The sequence below is a fragment of the Guillardia theta genome (genome assembly GCF_000315625.1).
Source record: "Guillardia theta CCMP2712 unplaced genomic scaffold GUITHscaffold_62, whole genome shotgun sequence".
Lineage (NCBI taxonomy): Eukaryota > Cryptophyceae > Pyrenomonadales > Geminigeraceae > Guillardia > Guillardia theta.
In genome coordinates this window covers 226,560-243,196 of record NW_005434612.1, presented here as the reverse complement: position 1 = coordinate 243,196, position 16,637 = coordinate 226,560, and the positions used below count along the sequence as shown (strand labels likewise).

At 54.0% G+C, this 16,637-nt stretch overlaps 8 protein-coding genes across 8 annotated transcripts in view; 3 read left to right on the top strand and 5 right to left on the bottom strand.

Moving 5' to 3' along the window:
- Positions 1-182: 182 nt before the first annotated feature.
- On the bottom strand, positions 183-3,703 carry GUITHDRAFT_112833 (hypothetical protein; the record flags this gene model as incomplete). Its single annotated transcript, XM_005828023.1, has 9 exons — positions 183-1,388; positions 1,434-1,895; positions 1,950-2,161; positions 2,210-2,375; positions 2,424-2,771; positions 2,823-3,147; positions 3,197-3,284; positions 3,331-3,454; positions 3,506-3,703. 9 exons carry the CDS (start codon positions 3,701-3,703, stop codon positions 183-185), a joined length of 3,129 nt encoding a protein of 1,042 aa, XP_005828080.1.
- Positions 3,704-4,606: 903 nt separating this feature from the next.
- GUITHDRAFT_142256 (hypothetical protein) lies at positions 4,607-7,162 on the bottom strand (the record flags this gene model as incomplete). The annotated part of the gene is made up of 14 exons (XM_005828022.1): positions 4,607-4,900; positions 4,953-5,029; positions 5,071-5,142; positions 5,196-5,256; positions 5,379-5,495; positions 5,547-5,774; positions 5,838-5,883; positions 5,930-6,000; positions 6,185-6,265; positions 6,320-6,385; positions 6,645-6,716; positions 6,773-6,827; positions 6,873-6,911; positions 6,963-7,162. 14 exons carry the CDS (start codon positions 7,160-7,162, stop codon positions 4,607-4,609), a joined length of 1,479 nt encoding a protein of 492 aa, XP_005828079.1.
- A 636-nt stretch (positions 7,163-7,798) lies between these two features.
- Positions 7,799-8,969, top strand: GUITHDRAFT_112831 (hypothetical protein; the record flags this gene model as incomplete). The annotated part of the gene is made up of 6 exons (XM_005828021.1): positions 7,799-7,939; positions 7,994-8,031; positions 8,084-8,537; positions 8,592-8,654; positions 8,784-8,842; positions 8,894-8,969. The coding sequence occupies 6 exons, from the start codon at positions 7,799-7,801 to the stop codon at positions 8,967-8,969; spliced, it is 831 nt and encodes a 276-aa protein (XP_005828078.1).
- Positions 8,970-9,140: 171 nt separating this feature from the next.
- Positions 9,141-10,642, bottom strand: GUITHDRAFT_142255 (hypothetical protein; the record flags this gene model as incomplete). Its single annotated transcript, XM_005828020.1, has 9 exons — positions 9,141-9,215; positions 9,262-9,510; positions 9,587-9,634; positions 9,676-9,775; positions 9,831-9,943; positions 10,015-10,071; positions 10,122-10,364; positions 10,425-10,496; positions 10,547-10,642. 9 exons carry the CDS (start codon positions 10,640-10,642, stop codon positions 9,141-9,143), a joined length of 1,053 nt encoding a protein of 350 aa, XP_005828077.1.
- Positions 10,643-11,474: 832 nt separating this feature from the next.
- On the top strand, positions 11,475-12,978 carry GUITHDRAFT_88523 (hypothetical protein; the record flags this gene model as incomplete). Its single annotated transcript, XM_005828019.1, has 2 exons — positions 11,475-12,563; positions 12,611-12,978. 2 exons carry the CDS (start codon positions 11,475-11,477, stop codon positions 12,797-12,799), a joined length of 1,278 nt encoding a protein of 425 aa, XP_005828076.1. The 3' UTR covers positions 12,800-12,978.
- Positions 12,979-13,552: 574 nt separating this feature from the next.
- On the bottom strand, positions 13,553-15,424 carry GUITHDRAFT_175500 (collagen type protein; the record flags this gene model as incomplete). The annotated part of the gene is made up of 11 exons (XM_005828090.1): positions 13,553-13,722; positions 14,064-14,107; positions 14,165-14,303; positions 14,458-14,521; positions 14,619-14,648; positions 14,701-14,768; positions 14,822-14,880; positions 14,934-14,980; positions 15,034-15,097; positions 15,151-15,194; positions 15,251-15,424. Coding segments are annotated over 11 exons (903 nt in total), but the record flags the coding sequence as incomplete, so codon positions are not given.
- Positions 15,425-15,545: 121 nt separating this feature from the next.
- GUITHDRAFT_153922 (hypothetical protein) lies at positions 15,546-16,340 on the top strand (the record flags this gene model as incomplete). Its single annotated transcript, XM_005828018.1, has 1 exon — positions 15,546-16,340. A coding segment is annotated over exon 1 (563 nt), but the record flags the coding sequence as incomplete, so codon positions are not given.
- Positions 16,341-16,415: 75 nt separating this feature from the next.
- Positions 16,416-16,637, bottom strand: part of GUITHDRAFT_153921 (hypothetical protein) — a 2,768-nt gene continuing 2,546 nt past the window's right edge. Inside the window, exons 2-3 of the mRNA XM_005828017.1 lie at positions 16,531-16,611; positions 16,416-16,463 (exon numbers count right to left, since the gene is read on the bottom strand). The gene's annotated coding sequence lies outside the window, so the exon portion shown is untranslated. The remainder of the gene's footprint in view (positions 16,464-16,530; positions 16,612-16,637) is intronic.

The following is a 16,637-nucleotide window of genomic DNA, read 5'->3' as shown; positions in this document are numbered from 1 at the left end:
CTGGACTCTAGCAGCAGCTGTTCTGATGCGCAGGACTTTGAAGAGTGTGTCTTCTCCAATGTATGATAAATAAAAGATTGTAAGAGGAAAAAAAGTTCTACATCAAAGAGTAAAGAAGCAAGTTCAAGGTTCCTGCTCGGCCTCTTGACGAGGAGAGCTGATCTGTCATCTGTCGCTGCCTCTCACGACACGGCTGCGGCGTTCTTCCTTGTGTTGTTCTTCCATGCCTCCTTGGCGATCTCGGGGATGAAGGGACTTCGCTTGATTGTATCATCGAGCAGAACCCACCTGCTTGCCCCCAGCTCCACCTTCTTGCTTGCAACGCTGCTAATGATCCGCTCGGCCTTGGACTTGCTCAGCTCGGGGCAGGCGGCAATGAACGCCTGCACGAGGTCGCTCTTGGATTTTGTCGATCCATGTAGAATTTTCACGATCGCCAGTAGATGCTTATCCTCGATCTTCATCTGCGCGCTCGCACCTCCCTTGTTGCCTGAGTTTTGATTTGGCTTGCTGGCTGTGGTTGCCATAGCTGCAGCCTCACTCTTAGACGCGAAGAGCTCCTTCCAGATTGCCTGCTTCTTCGCGTCGGATATTCTCTTCAAGCAGCCAGACACCATCCCAGAAAACTCTTGCTTTTGTTCCAGAGCCTTCTGGCCCTTGAGGAATACTGTACCTGCAAGCTTGTGCTCGCTGTCAGGCAGCAGGTAAGTGAAGGCGACAGCCGTCGGATGATTGTAGAGGATCTGAATTGCCGCCTCAAGGCTCGCAGCACGAGCATGGCCGATGTCGTCTCCGTAGTAGTCGGTGTCTGGATCAAGATGTATGTTCGGATCGCTCGATAGACAGAGCGGAAGGTTGTCAAGGATCTTGACAGAAAGCATCTCAGTAAGCTCAACCGGTAGTGACTGATAGTGTAAGATCTGTTGCAGTTTCTTCTTGCAAACTCCGTTTTCCATGCCGTCATCTGACATGTATCCATCTGGCACAACGAAGCCGCCATCCTCTTCCTCGTATTCCTCTTCCTCATCCTCGCCGTCAAGATCGGACCCAAGGTCTTCACCCTCTCCCACTTCACTTTCCCAGTCTGCATCGCTTTCATACCTGCACAGCTCCGTGTCAACAAAAGTACTCAAAACGTGTACGAAAACATACGAGTAGTCAAGCTCGGGGTCCTGCTGCAATGGCCTTCTCCCGTTGATCGCCATGCTAGCTCGGGATACAGTACCGTAGTAGGGTGGTCTTCTGCAGTCAAACCAACCGCCTCCTTCAGTGAGAAACTGCAAGATTCGTCCCCTGTATTTGTAAAGACCATCGCTCGTCGGCTCTGCTTCGTTCATGATCGCTTCAATCTTTGCCTCCTGCCCTTCCTCTTCAATATCCCACATCACCTTAAATAGAGTTATTCCTTGCCCTTCCACTACTCAGGAAATTACCTTTTGAGCAGCATCTACATCAACATCTACAAGCTGAGTTTTCACGATTGGAAGTTTCATGTTTAGCTGAATCAGTTTCATCTTGGGGTGAATCTTTCCATCCTCTCTCAAAGCTCGTTGAGGTCGTTCACGGATCGGCTCTGATCTCAGCAAGTCTAACCAGCTTTGCAGATCGCTATCAGCTGGAGCCGCCCGTGTTGATTTGGAATTCTGGACAGGCCCGAACGGAAAGCTTGCCACTACCGCATTTTTAGGTGCTTCCCATGGACGGAAAACGGACGAAGTCTTGGACGAAAGTTCCTTGAAAGCGCTATCGTTCGCCGCTTTGACACAATCTGTTTTGGAAGCACTGGCCTTCTCATCTACCGTGGATTTGGTGGGAGAATCGCCTGACTTCTTGAAGAAGCTTGCCATGAAAGTAGCTTGCTTGACTGTTGCTGTATCTTTCGGTTTATCAACGGTCTGTCGAAGCAAGCAACGTTAGCAGTGAACAAAATCTTCCAAAACAGAACAAACCTGTTTGACTTTCTTTTCTTTTTCGTCAGGCTTTTCAACCTTCTTGGGCTCCTTTTTCTCCTTCGTCTTTGCAAGCTCCTCCTCTTTCTTACGTTGTTTCTCCTCTTCTTTGGCACGAATATCCTCCTTTTTGCGCTGCTTCTCCTCTTCTCTGGCCCGGATCTCTTCATCCCGCTTCCTCTGCTTGTCTTCTTTCTCTTCCAATTTCTTTCCTGAAAATGCCAACATCAGAACTATTACAATCTCCAACAAATTATTACTTTCAGTCTCAATTTTGCTTTCAAGTTTTTCTCGATCTTTCTTCTCCTTTTCCTCAAGTTTCAAAAACTTGTCTTTCATAGCCAGCAAGGTTTTGTCCAGCTTGGCGAACGTCTTGTTATCATCGGTCGAAAGCATGTTTTGAATGTGCACCATTCTTTCAGAAACCTACAATACTGCATTAGAAAGGTGGAAACTTTGTGCAAAGAAAATTACAGCGAGCTCCATCTTACGATATTGCTCTACAATTGTACGAAATTTATCTGGAATATCAGCAAGATCTTTGACTTTCCACAAGATATGCAAGTTTCCCTTTACGTTAGCAGTCTGGCATTCATCGTATAAGCTCTTCAGATTGTCGTTGCACTGCATCTCTGCAACTATCTGCAACCAACTTTCCAACTTTGGTTGCAAATCATTTAGATTGATATCTCCAGCTTGAGATGTAATCTTCTCCAACAGATTCTCGCAAAGTGACTGGCAAGTTTTCGTGTTGCCTTCGACGAATCTAGCCAGGATCTGTCTCGTCTTCATTGGAAGGCTCTTGTTTTCGTCATCCATCATCTGCACGATAAAATTTCAAACAAATACAAAAGAAACAGGCAATCGCGTTACCGTTTGCAAATCTTCCAGTACACTTTGTAGTTCAGCATCACTTGGTCGAAAGAAGGGGGCAGAATCTACGAAGATCTTGTCCGATTTCAAAGTGTTGAGCTCATCATTCAATTGCAGAATTCTCTTGGCCTTGTCTGCATCAGACAATTTCTGCACAGGTTTGCTGGTCTTGGTAGGTTTTTTGACCGGCTCTGACTTCTTCTCCTGGGGTTCATTCAACAAAGATTCTCCCTCCTCTGCGGCATCATCCTTGGCGCTGGTTTCAGCTTCCTTCTTCTGCTCTTCAGCCGAAACTTCGGCGACCAACTTGTCTTCTGCCTCAGACCTGTGAAACAGAATCATGGTATGAAACTCGGAAGTACGCTGAGGGAAACCTTCGAGCTGAATCCTTGTCTCCCGTGCTCTCGACCACTTCCTCTGTCACCACAACTTCAGAGACATCTTCTTCAGAGATGTGTTGATCTGCGAACACATCAACTTCGATCGATGGTGTCTACGTGCAACCCACCTTCGGCAGGAGTATCCTTTTCTTCTTGCTGCGGAGTTGTAGAAGGATCGATTTCCATGCTCTCCACCTTCTCAGGTTCAGCCTTTGCGGCATCTTCTTCTGTCTTCTGCTTCTTGTTTTTGATCTACAAGGACTGACTCAGTCCTGTTCATTTGAAGATCGAAGAAGAAGGTACCAAGAACGCCGAGATGCTTCGATTTTGTAACGGTTTGGAGGCAGGCTTTTCAGATGCCCTCTCCCTCTTCTTCTTCTCCGGCTTTCCCACTCCGTTGGATTGGTCAGCAGCCTCTTCAATGATGATGCAATCTTCGACAGTCTCCAAGGGCTCTGATGTTTCCTTTGCAGGCGATGGACACGTATCGGTGGCAGACATGCCCGCCAATCGACTGTACACATGAGTCAGAATCACATTCAAGCAATCCTACACCACACAATAGTTGCACAGTAGAAGCTTTTGATGCGCGTTTGATCTCTGTGGAAGCTCATTTCGAATGTCTCTTGCTTCTCATCAGTGGAGCATCTAGGAGGGGAGTTTCAAGGAAGTTTTGAGTTGTTGGTTGTAAGGAATGCATCGATTCTTTCTGGGTAAGCGCTGGTCCCTTCTATCTCCCTGACATCTTTTCATATCATGCGTCTAGTTGGTGATCACCCAACTGCAGCCTATCCTTCATCTTGCTATGGACATTTCCACCCTCCTTTGTGCAGTGACAGCTATTTCATACCTGCCCCGAGCATGGCCCTTACATCCTCTGACTGACTCTACCCCTGACTCTGGCTTCGTCTCTTCTCGTCTCTCCTCCATGATCTCATCTTTGGTGCTCATTCCACTGCCTCTGCTCTGCATTTATCTGCGACTGCTGTTCTCTTCCCGCTTCTTTCCCTTCCCCTTCAGCTGCCATTTGGCTCGGCGAGTGGCGGGAAAGAGCGGGAAAGCAAAGGCCCGCTTCCCCGCTCATACCTTCAACTCCTACCATTGTGGAATACCACCCCTACCTTTGCCTATGAAAGTACCCCTATTCTTACAGCCGGGAACCCTCAGCACTGTGCTGAGTGCCGCAGAGCCCGCGGCGGGCGGCCTGGCGGCCGTCGGGCCTCCGGCTTCGACTAGCCTCACTGAGTCAACCCGGCGCGGATGATCCGATCGAGTCCGATCTGAGTCCGGCGATCAGGTGGCCGCCCCGGGCCGGCCGGTCAGGCACACCGGCGGGTTCTGAAGTGCCCCAGTGCCCTCTGAAATGAGTCGGGCTGTGCGGCGCTGAGTTCAAAGTTGCCAAGTTCATTCAATCAACATGTGGTCGGCGTCATTGTCTGGCAAGGTGGCAGAGGTTCCAGCAGTTTGGGAGTTGGGCTGAGGAAGAAAGCCGTTCGAGGGCCGTGGGGAAGGAGGAGGCGGCCTGAGCGGCATCTGGCAAGCCTCGACACCAGGGAGGAGGATGGAAAGGACGCCAGTAAGATCATCTGGACATTCCACTCCCTTGTCAAGACTTCCCGTCCAAACCCACTCGGCCTTGGGCTCCAGGTATCGGACGCAATCCAGGATGTACCTGGCGCTGGCGAGGACAGCCTCTTTCTGCCCATTCCTCGGTCAAGAGCCACAGCGGGAAGGAGTTTTCAGCTCTCACCTTATCCTCGAGTCGAAAGCATTCGACAAAGGTCCACAGGATGTTGAGGTAGTCGAGGGACTCGTGTACTGAGGCATCTGAACCATCAGTCCTCCCCTCCAGCAGGCATGAGCAGCACCTATCAAGGTTGCTTTTCTCCTCAGCTTCCTCAGAAGATCTTGGAGCGATGCAACCTCATCCAAGTAGAGTCCTGCAGAGCATGAGCTCACGAGCACGGAAGCAGATTCATCCGTCCGATCTTACCGTAAGGTTTCTGAAAGACTGTACGCCATGATGTTCTGAGTATGTGCAGGACATCCCCTTCCTGAGCAAGCAAGTCAGAAACCTCTCAAGTATCCTCTACCTGCCCTTCTCCCTCCCTCCCTCCCTCCCTCCCTCCCTGCATCCTCCCTCTTACCCTTCTTCCACCTCCACTCCCTCACTTACCTCCCATGGCTGCGGGCAATTCACGACCGTATCCCAGGCGCTCCCATGCTGACTCTGCAGCTCTTTCTCCATCTTTGGTACGACCTTGTGACAGATCTCTTTCAGGACCCTCCACAGCTGCAGCAGCAAGTCACGTCCTGCCGTCCTGCCTCCTCGTGCTGTTGTCACCTCGTCATTAGCTTGCGGCAGAGCCTCGTCCATCCTGCACCCTAGCCATCCGAACCTTCGAAAGATTTCTTCCGTCCGACATGACCCATAGCCCTCAGGTTGGAATTTCAATTCCGTCGGCTGCTTGTAGCTGTCTTTGGACAACCCCGTCAAGCAAGCAGCGAGACTTTCCTTGCCTCCTCTCCTACCTCCGGAGTTTCTCAGGCTCTCAACTACTGACGCCACCAGCTGCAGCAGGAAACAAGTCACAAACGCAAGTCTTCTCCACAAACCATCTCCAGCATGACTCACTTGGGTCTGTCCTCCTTTGAACTTGAGGGGAGGGTTAGACTGAAACCTGCCCGCTGGCACATCAACGACTTGATCTCCTCCTCGACGCTCACCATGACTGTACAGGAAGCCACCCCACAGGATCAGTTCCATCTATGTAATCGATGTCCATGGAATCCTTTTCCTGCTCTGAGATTCACGTGGGGGGTAATGGAACAGTGGTAATATTGGGAGAGATCAGTGGAGAAAGGGAGGGGAGGCTAGAGAGAGAAAGTGAGCAGAGGACGAAGGATGGAAAGAGCAAAGGAAACAACAGGATAAAAGTGATATAGTGTGCATGCAGCAATACGCAGAGAGTGATGGGGAACCTTGAACCCTTGCATTGCCATGTCACGGATGTAGCCGGGGACGTTTGCAAACGTGAAGGTCTCGATTCCATTCATCAGACCCTGTTTGCAGCAAATGTCAACTCGTGCAGGAAAGCTGAGATCAGGCGAACTAACCTTCACACCCAGGCTCTTGTCGTCAGAGAGCAGCAGAACTTTCTGACAGTAGGGGCTCTTCATCACCTGCCCATTGTCAATCCGACCTTCCCAGTGGACATCAACATTGGGTCTGAAGGAGCCAGGGGAGTTGGTTGCAGGATAGCAAGAGGGGTACAGGGGGAAGCTACGAGGAATTGAGAGGAAGTAGGGAGGGAGGAAGAAGGGGGGGGAGGGGAGCAAGAGGGGGAAGGGGAGGATAGGAGGAATTGAGAGCAGGGTAGGAGGGAGGAAAAAAGGGGGGGGGGGGGGGGAAAAAGGGGAAGGGGAGGGGAAGTGAAAGAACCTGCAAACAGCAGTGCATGATACGATCGTCGTTGGTCAATCTGGTCTGGTGGCTGTCCACAATATCCTTGTCCTGCAACACAGTCTGGAGTGCGTGAGAGGAGTATGTTTACAGCTCGATATCATCACCTGCCCCAGCACTTGATCATGCTTGAATGCGTTGAAGAGGAAGCGAATTGCAGCTCTGCAAACACGTTGAGCAAGGTCCAGGAGCTCTCAGGTTGGGCACCTGGCGGCAGCTCCTATCTCGAAGTTCCCGTCGTTTGCTCTGCGGAGGAGAGCGTCACGGTCGTGATAGAACAAGAGCATGCACAAGTACCTGGGTCTCTGCTTCAGGGAATCCAACTCGCACGCTACTATCCAGGGGACCACCAGCCTGATCTTCGAGTGCAGCGCCGCCTTGGACAGGCACGACAACCATGGAAGGTAAGCGAGGAAACAGTTTGTGTCCACCACCATGAAGAAGCCGCGAGCTTCGACTGTTTCAGCTGCCCTTGTGTGTTCATGCTCCAGCTCCATGGTTTTGTTTGGAGGGAAGTGTTGTCGATCTCGCTTGTTCGTTGGATCATCTACTTCATCATCCCATTGATACTTTCCTCTTCTGCTCTGCTCTGCTCTGCTCTGCTCTGCTCTGCTCTGCTCTGCTCTGCTCTGCTCTGCTCTGCTCTGCTCTGCTCTGCTCTGCTCTGCTCTGCTCTGCTCTGCTCTGCTCTGCTCTGCTCTGCTCTGCTCTGCTCTGCTCTGCTCTGCTCTGCTCTGCTCTGCTCTGCTCTGCTCTGCTCTGCTCTGCTCTGCTCTGCTCTGCTCTGCTCTGCTCTGCTCTGCTCTGCTCTGCTCTGCTCTGCTCTGCTCTGCTCTGCTCTGCTCTGCTCTGCTCTGCTCTGCTCTGCTCTGCTCTGCTCTGCTCTGCTCTGCTCTGCTCTGCTCTGCTCCAGTGCCAGCTCACCCAACTCCAGACATGATACTGATCAGATCATCACTTTCCCTGTTTCTACATGTCGACTAATTTTAACGTCTTTCCACTTACATTACCCGCATTCAGTCTAATTTCAATCCAAATCTATTATATTTAGCTGAGTTTTAACTAAAATAACCAAATTCCGAGCTAAATTGCCGATGGCGGCACCTTTATACCCCCTGCTCGCGTTCGCATCCATGGCGAGCGCCTCGTCCTACGCAGAGCCAGGCGTTCCCAGGGCTCTCCGACTCTCCTCCTCCTCTTCCTCCCCCATCACCCCCGCCCTCCGGCTCATCCTCGTCCGCCATGGACAGTCCACGAACAACGTCCTTATGGAGGTATCCCCTGGCTGTACCGGCACGTCCTCTTGCTGACTTGTCTTTGATTGGCAGGAGCTTGAGGGGAAGCGCAAGTCTGACTCGATCTCTCTGTACGTCTCAGCATACATCACCCCCTCCCTCCTCTGACTTGTTCGATGCCAGGGAGGAAGGGAGGGAGCGATGGTTCAGCGAGCGATCGGATGATCCTCCCCTCTCGCAGCGAGGGGAGGTAGAGGCCGAGATGCTAGCGTCCAGGCTCTACCCCGAGCTTGAAGGAGAGCGAGTTTCCCTCCTCTGCAGCCCTATGAAGAGAGCCTTGCAGACAGCGAAGCCGCTGGTCGACAAGTTTGGGGGCAGCTGCCTCGTTCACCCGGACTTCCATGAGAGCGGAGGGATCTACGGCAGGGCGGTGGCAGGAGTTTGCGGGCCCGGCAAGGCGCTAACCAAGCAGGAGATCGAGGAGCAGTTCGGCTACGACACGTCTCTTCTCCCCGAGGGAGAGTGGGACAGGCGAGCAGGGAGGGAGGAGGAGAGCGAGGTGCCTAAGAGGGCCCGTCGGGCAGCCGACTGGGTGCTCTCCCTCCAGCTCAAGGAGGAGGCTGCTTCTCGGGATCCGGTCCGTCTGTTTGTCGTTCATCCTCACGCGCTGGTGCAGCTGAGAGGTCAGCAGGTCATGCTCATCGTGATGCACGCGGATTTCATCGACCATCTCATCAAGGCCTTGTTCATACTCGTAGTTGCCCCCCTCTTCTCCCCCCTTTCCACTTTCCCCCTGCTCCCCCTCCCCCCTTTCCTCTTGCCCCTCGTTCTCTTCCCCTCTCCTCCCCGTCTTCCTGCTCAATGTGTCTGACGAGACTGGCAGAGAGGAAATCTCAACGAGGAGCTGCTTGAATGCTTCAACCTTCATACGGACAACGTCAGGTCTTGCCCTCCCCTCCCTCCTCCTCTGCTTTCTTGACGCGCCACGAGCAGTGTGACTGAACTTCGTGTGCCCTTTGGAGGAGGAGCTGTCACCCTTCGATACTTGAACCGCCTCATCCATGCTTGAAGACGCCTGCTTGCAGACTCCAGCTGGACTCTCTCTCTCCTGCACGTGCAGATTGTTTCCTAACCTCTTCCTCCTTCAATCGTCCGTTATTGCCTTACTCACAACTATTCATAACCAACAAGCTATCAACTTATCCTTGCCCTGCATGCCCACCCTCTCCTTTTTCTCCCCTCATAGACCGCGGCCGATACACACCCTGCGGTCTTCCTCCTGCCCCCCTCGCCGCGTGCCCTCCACGGCCTCGTCCTGTGCAGCACTTCAGCCACCTCAGATGCTGCTTCTGATCACTCACCTCCTCCTTCTGCCTGGTTGCCTGGGTTTCCTTGCGCATTTGCCGACTTTCCTCGTCCTCGTCCACGTGGCGGGCCTCCCTCCTGCCCTCCCTTCGGCTTGCCTCCTTCCCCGGGAACCTTGACGGGTCTCGCGCTGTTTGGAGCAGCTGCTTCTCCTTGCCCTTCGGACGGGTGAGATTGCCGGGGAGTCTGGCCGCTCCTGGACTTTCCAGCCGCCACAGGCTGCCCTTGCACCAGGTCTGACGGCTCTGTGCAACGCAGATCAGTCGCCCAGCAAAGCGATCGGACGGGCAAAACACTCAACAGGGGAAGAGAAGTCAGTACCTTGTCCTCCTTGCCGGACTCCAGGAGCAGGACCTTGCCCTTGATGGCCTGCAGGAGCAGCGTGAGCGGGCAGGGCAGCAGGACTCAACCTCACCCCGTCGCTTCCTGTCAGACGATCGCCCCATCCTCCGTTGCCGCTCCTCGTCTGCCTTCCTCCTGCGCTCCTCGTCTCGCTTCTTGGAGCGATCGCTGCAAGGCTGTCATCGGCCGATCCAGTCACGGCGCAGTCACGCTAGACACTCACCGCTGGTCTCTTTCTTTCTTCTCTCGGAGGTAGTCGAGCAGAGGAGTGTGCACAACCTCGTGGACTACAACCCCGTTCTCTCCTTCCGCAGACAGCAGAGCCTTGAGACGATCCTGTCAGGGCCCTCCACACGAACCAGCACAGGACGATGGTTGGGGGCGAGAGGAAGGGAGGGGGATGATACCTTTGCAGCCTGTGCCTCCTGCTCCCTGCGCTCCAGCCATGCCTCAGCTGACTCCACCTGTCAACACCCGGAGATGAGGTCTGAAGCTAGTGGTGCCAAATGGAAACCTTCATGTTAAGTTCGCTCTCGAGCTTCTCTTGGAAGGCTATAAAGTCAGCATCCTTTTCGATCGTTCCCTCTCTCTTGTCGATGACTTTCTTCCTGGGGATCTTCTGATATGGCGCATACTCAATCAAGGCCCGGTACTCCCTCCCCTTCGCATCGATGAATTTGTGGCCATCCAGCTTTGAAAATAGGCCGAACAACGCTTCTTCGTTTGAGAAGTGAAGATAGGCTGTGGTGGTCGGCACCTAGAGGTACTCCTCTCACCATTCCAAGAAGCCATCATGGCATCATCAATGTTCGCATACCCGCTTGTTGGCAGGCACGAGCCTTTGCCAATCGATGCTCTTGTTGTTGGGAGGAGTTATGCTCTCAAGAAGCTTGAAAGGGGACGTTCAGCCAGCACATCCGGGAGCAAGTACATGCATACCTCCTTGAACTCTTCTTCTGTCATCGCTGGAGGTAGTCCTCTGATCCAGACCTTCAGTTTGGCCCTTGGGTGGTGGTGATGCTCGGATTGCGGCATCCTGACCAGCTCAAGTTCATATCACCATCCGAACAGCCTCAAACTGAATGCACCATCCCCTCACTCTCATCATCATCCTCGAACCCCTCTCTTTCACCCCCTCTTCCTTTCCCGCCTTCATCACCAGAACTTCGTAGGTCTGCTCCTCATGTTCTTTCTACAACACTCCTGCTCCTGCTCCTTCCCCTGATCCTGCTCCTGCTCCTGATCATGCTCCTGCTCCTGCTGCACAGCCGCCCTCCCTCCCCCCCGCATGAGCATGCAGCGGCAGCTGGCGGAACATTTCAAGTTTAACTCCCAAACTTTCCGCTCGAGTTTCACACGAAAACTTTCAAAGTTACTTACCTTCAAAAGGTTATGATCCTCATTTGCTCATGGTCGTAAATCACGTCTGGGGGTGGGGGTAGTGACACTACCCCTCACAACGTGATGAGTACCAAGCATTGGTCTCACAGTGCACTACAGGATCCTCGATTTCTCGAGTGCGTCTCCATTACATAGAGGTAAGGGTATTGACCTCTGGCTGACTTCTTCCTTAGCATAAGTAGGGGTACTTCATCTATCGGACGGGATTGTCTAGGAGGGGGTCCTTGCTGGAGCCACAACCTTGCGCCCTTGCTGCATCGTAGGAGAGGAGAGGCAACGATGTCAGCACGTGTGGGGTAAGTTAGAAGGAGAACACGACTGTAAGCTCTTCAACGTACACACAAGAGAAAGATCCTGCAGCTTTACGGTCATCTGCAAGCAGAGAGCATCTTGGTGGACAGTTTCCCAACAGGACAAACTCGGCTGTTAGAACTTCTTGGCAGGTGCAGGACAAGACAAAACCAACATGGAGGGGACAGTTGTGAACGATGATGCGCTCAAGAGCGAGATCCGTCAGGCGCTGATCAATCAGAAGGTGAATGCCTGCCCAATCGCTATGAGGATTGCCTGGCATGCCGCTGGGACGTACGACAAAAGGGATGGCAGTGGGGGGAGCGATGGGGGTACCATGAGGTTTGAGCCACAAGTCTACGACGAGGCGAACAAGGGCCTGTCCATCATCAGAGACCTCCTCCTTCCTATCAAGGAGAACCATCCCGAGATATCCCAGGCTGACCTCTGGGCGTTTGCCGGCTGCGCCGCCATCGAATTCCTTGGAGGACCCAAGATCCCGTTCAAGTTCGGGAGGAGAGACGATGAGAAGCCTGTGCGAGTCCCACCCAATGGTCGCCTTCCTGACGCATCTCAAGGAGCTGACCACCTTCGTCAAGTCTTCAACAGGATGGGCTTCGACGACAAGGAGATTGTCGCCTTGTCTGGCGGCCACACTCTTGGCAGAATGCACGAGATCAGGAGCGGGTACGACGGGCCATGGACGCACACGCCGCTCAAGTTCAACAACGACTACTACAAGCACCTTGTTGAGAAGACCTGGAAGCTGAAGGACTGGGCAGGGAAGAAAATGTACACTGACGTGGAGACTGGGACTCTGGGTATGCTTCCGACAGACCTGGCTCTCATTCAGGATCCTTCCTTCAAGAAGTACACCGTCCAGTTTGCCAAGGACGAGAAGCTATTCTTCGAGGAGTTCGCCAAGGCATATGCGAAGCTGATTAGCCTTGGCTGCCCTCCTCGATGCAACCCCTTCAACCAAGACGAGAAGGTCTCAGGGCGTGCGAAGGCGAGCATGGAGTTCAGAGAGTATGCAATGCACGGAGCCATTCTTCCATGCAAGGAGCTTGCAAAGGGTGGGCTGGCAGATGTGAAAGCTGTAGAACCGACGTCAGGAAGAACCGCTCTCCACAAGGCTGCATTCTGGGGCCACCCCAAACCCTTCATCTCGTTCCTGGTCAACGACTGCAAGATCGACCCCAACGTCCAGGACATCTTCGGTGACACTGCTCTCCACGATGCCGCGAAGTTCGGCCATGCAGACGTAAGAGTCTCCTGCTTGGCGGATCGTGTATTTGACGCATGTGACAGGTGTGTCAAGTGCTGGTAGATGCAGGGACCGACTTGATGTTGAGGAACAAGCACGGAAAGACCGCGCTCGAAGTTGCGCAGCTTCACTCACCTAAGTTTGCCCTCAAGGCTCCACCTGAAGCCGGCGGCTACCCCAATCATGCAGCTTGCATCTCTATCATCTCAGCTGGAAAGAGAAGCAAGATGTAAGAAGCTGGGAAGGGTCGGGCTGAAGCCATAGCGAGCTTGGTGATGTTGCCTGCGATGCATTTTTCAGTCACCGTCTCCTTGGGATCATCCTGCCTCTCTTGCTTGCATGACTTGTCACCATCGTGCAAGAGAATCGATGTTACACAAGTTGTACTTCACATAAAAAACGTTGCAGTCGCAGTTGCTAGTCTATTGCCGCACTGGCATTTCATTCCCGCCGGACACTTTCACTCCCCCCTCATCGCCTTTTCTTCGCCTCAGATTCTCCTCCGTCCCTCCAGGGTGGATGTGGAAGGTGCGAGGCAGTGTCGGCGTTCGCTCCAGAAGCACCTGCATCCATCGCTCTCAGAACCTCCGCTCGTACGCTTACAATTCTCCACAACACAGACAACAACCGCATCTTAGCAGCTACCACATGTCCACCTCCCGCACAAGTTACAGACAGCAAGCATCCTCACCTGGAGTTCCTGGTGCGCCGTTCGCGCCGGGAGTTCCTGCGCGTCAGGGTCAGCAGCCTGATGGCGGTTTCAACGGAATATCAACCGGTAGCTCCATGCTGTCCTGAGGCCCCCGGCGATCCGTTCGCTCCGGCGGCACCGCCGGGACCTTCCGACCCTGCAGCTCCTCCAGTCCCTGCCGTCCCTTGCACACCAGCAGGGCCGTTCCCAGCGGTGGCTCCCATCGGCCCTCCAGTTCCCGGTATACCAGCGACACCCGGAGGTCCCTGGGCTCCTGGAAGGCAGACATGTCAATGCGCCGGTGACAAGGCGGAGAGCATGCGGAGGTACCAGGCAGGCCTGCCTCGCCAGGGGCACCAGGAGATCCTTCTTGTCCATCCCTGCCGGACGGGCCCGCGAGGCCAGGTACACCCTCCGGTCCCTCTCTCCCCATGAAGCCTGGCATTCCTTTTTGACCCGGAACACCTGGAGCAAGAAATTAGAGACGATAGGGTGTCGAAGCACGTTTGAGGGGAAATGAGTGTGGGCTGATGGGTAAGGAGATGTAAAGACGGCAAGGGAGACTAGAATGGAAGAGAAAAGAGCAAATCAGAAGCATTATCAAGTGCCAGGAACTACAATGGAAGCAGAGAAAGAGGTGAGAGGGATACGAAGGGGGGAAAGAGGCAAGGACGTGGCATTGCTGTGTTCTCACCTGCTGGTCCTGGAAGTCCGATATGACCACGAACTCCTCGTCGGCCACGGAGACCCACAAGGCCCATCGGCCCTTGCCTGCAGGAACGTCAGATGCTGCAGCCTATGGCAACACACGACCCACCTTCCAGGAGGGCCAGTGGGTCCCGGAGGTCCCCTGATGACAACCGTGTCACTCTCCAGCACATTCATCGACTTTTCCCCTCTTCCCTACCTGGGCCCAACCACGTCCGTGCCCTTCATTCCCGCAGGGCCAGGCAAGCCTCGCGCCCCTCTCTCGCCCCTCAGGCCAATCGCACCAATCGCTCCCCGAGGTCCCACGGGGCCCCTGAGGCCAGACCTTCCGTTGGGTCCTCGAGGACCTGAAGCATGTCTCACTTCCTCCCTGCCTGCCTCGAAGCCCCCTGCTTTCCTCCGTTTCTTTTCTCCTGTCTTCGGACCCCCAGCCCCCCTCCCCTCGTTCCAACCCTCCCTTCCTCACTCTACCCATCCCTCCAGGCAACTGACCGGGAGCTCCATTGACTCCGGACCTTCCGGGCACTCCCTGCACGCCCATAGGACCAGCAGGCCCCTAGAGGGAATATCAGCATAGCCCAGGCAAACGGCTAGGTGTTGTAAGGGCGGGGGGGGGGGGGGGGAGACAAGTGAACGTGTAGACAGGCCATTACTTCTCGTCCAGGAAAACCTTGAGGTCCCGCCTGTAGCTCTCAAGGTCAAGAAACTTCCATCTGCCACAGACGACAAGCAAACCTGCCCAGGAGGTCCAGTGGGGCCATCAAGTCCAGGAGGACCCATTGGGCCTGCAAGGCCTGGAGGGCCTGAAGAAGCAAGAGCATTAGACTCTGTCGATCTCCTCCGCAAGGATCTTGACCAGGTGGGCCGGGTGTGTGCATCAGCCTCTTCACTTGTGCCACGAGCTCGGCGACTTTCCTGATGCGCACGTCTATTAGCACTCGCTCACGAGGACATTTAACGAAGGCAACCTCCTCTTTTTCTCCAGAGACTCGACATCCTCCAGCATCTCCTTGTCCTGTTGACGGAAATTTTGAGTTTATCATCTTGCACCTCTATGTAGCAGCTCACAGATTTCTTCAGGTTGTCTCTCCAAGCATCTGAGTCCAACTGGAGATCGTTCTGCTTGGAGGAGCTGCGAACAGTAGTCACAGCGCTGTCAGGATACAATGCCATCGATCATCTCACTCGCTCAATATCCTGCCCTCAAGATCTGCAAACTTGTCTTCCACCTGTCACCGTGTGCACGCTCAGCGGGAAGGGGTTCACTCGATCGCGATGCACGTACCGATGTGCGCGTGCGGGCAAGCCATGCAGGGTTTCCACTGAGCACGAGCAGCTCATCTCTCGTCCCCTCCTTGCTCTTGACTTGCAGCAGCATGGGAAGAACCACCATGGCGCCGCCCATGAGTAACAGAGACAAGGCGAAGGCCCCGGCGCTCCTACCGTGAGCCCACGCCATTGCCGCCTGCCTCTTCACTGTATTAACGTTACATACCGTTACTCTCATCCATTTTTATAACGGCCGTTGCATTCCTTGTGAAATTGCAACAGTCGGTCAGTTGCAGATTTGTGAGAATGGCGCTGAAGAGCACGGACCCGAAGACAAGATAGGAGAGCAGAGCAGAGCAGAGCAGAGCAGAGCAGATCATATGAAAGATGATGCAAAGGGATGAGACGAACAGATGAGAAGAAAGAACAGGTCAGGGACAGGAAGGGCAGCTTGTGAAGGACCAGAATGAATCCCCTTGCCCCGTAGGGATGAACAAGTGATGATACACGGTATCATAGGGGTTTGCTCGAAGACAGGAAAGACCCTGTTCTCAAAGAAGTTCTCTCATGCCTACGGTCTGCCTTCTTCACCCGAATCCGACAGCATCGATACTCACAAGCTAGCTGCCCTGATCTTTGCGTTCCAGCTGAACGCTGGCGCATGCCTTTCTGAGACTGCAGGGAGCAAGAGCCCTGATCCAGTCTCACTGAAGTTCCTCAGATTCGGGAACAGCATGAAGATATTCTTTCATTGTCATCCTGACTTCACCAACTTGATCGTTGCCTTGTTTGTGGACGCGCAAATGCAGGAAAAGGCCGCGATGGACCTCATGAAAGTCGTCTTCCTTCACATACAGGAGTCCCTACCAGGACACTTGCCTTCAGGGTCAAGGTTCCTCTCCGGCAAGCTTCAGGGGGCAGGGGAGATCGTCAAGTCGTCGATGGTGCAGTACGCACAAGACCTCCTCTCCCAGCTCATGGAATCCATGAACCACAACAAGAAGTCGCTGAGCTGGGGTTGGGCATCTCTAGCGGATCAGGAGCTGCCGTCCTGCCCCCCTAGTCACATGGATGCGGACCTGCCGCCGTCGTCAAGGGGCCCAGAGGATGCGCATGGAATGGGCGACTTGACGGCGGTAGGGGTTGCTTCCGCAGTCAGACCGAGCCTTGAGGCAGAAAGGAGATCTGCCACTAGAGGGTCCCGGTCACGGGCGTCGTGCTACAGCATGGTGAGGGGGGGGGAGGGAATGAGAAGGAGGTGGAGGGTTGCCCCTGCTCCTGCTGACGCTGCTACAGTTTCTTCCCAAGGTGAAACGGAAGCGAATCTCCCATCCTGCCAAAAACACTGAGATCCCAACCTGGTGCAAGGGACATTACGTAAGCTTTCTATCATCTCTCTCCCT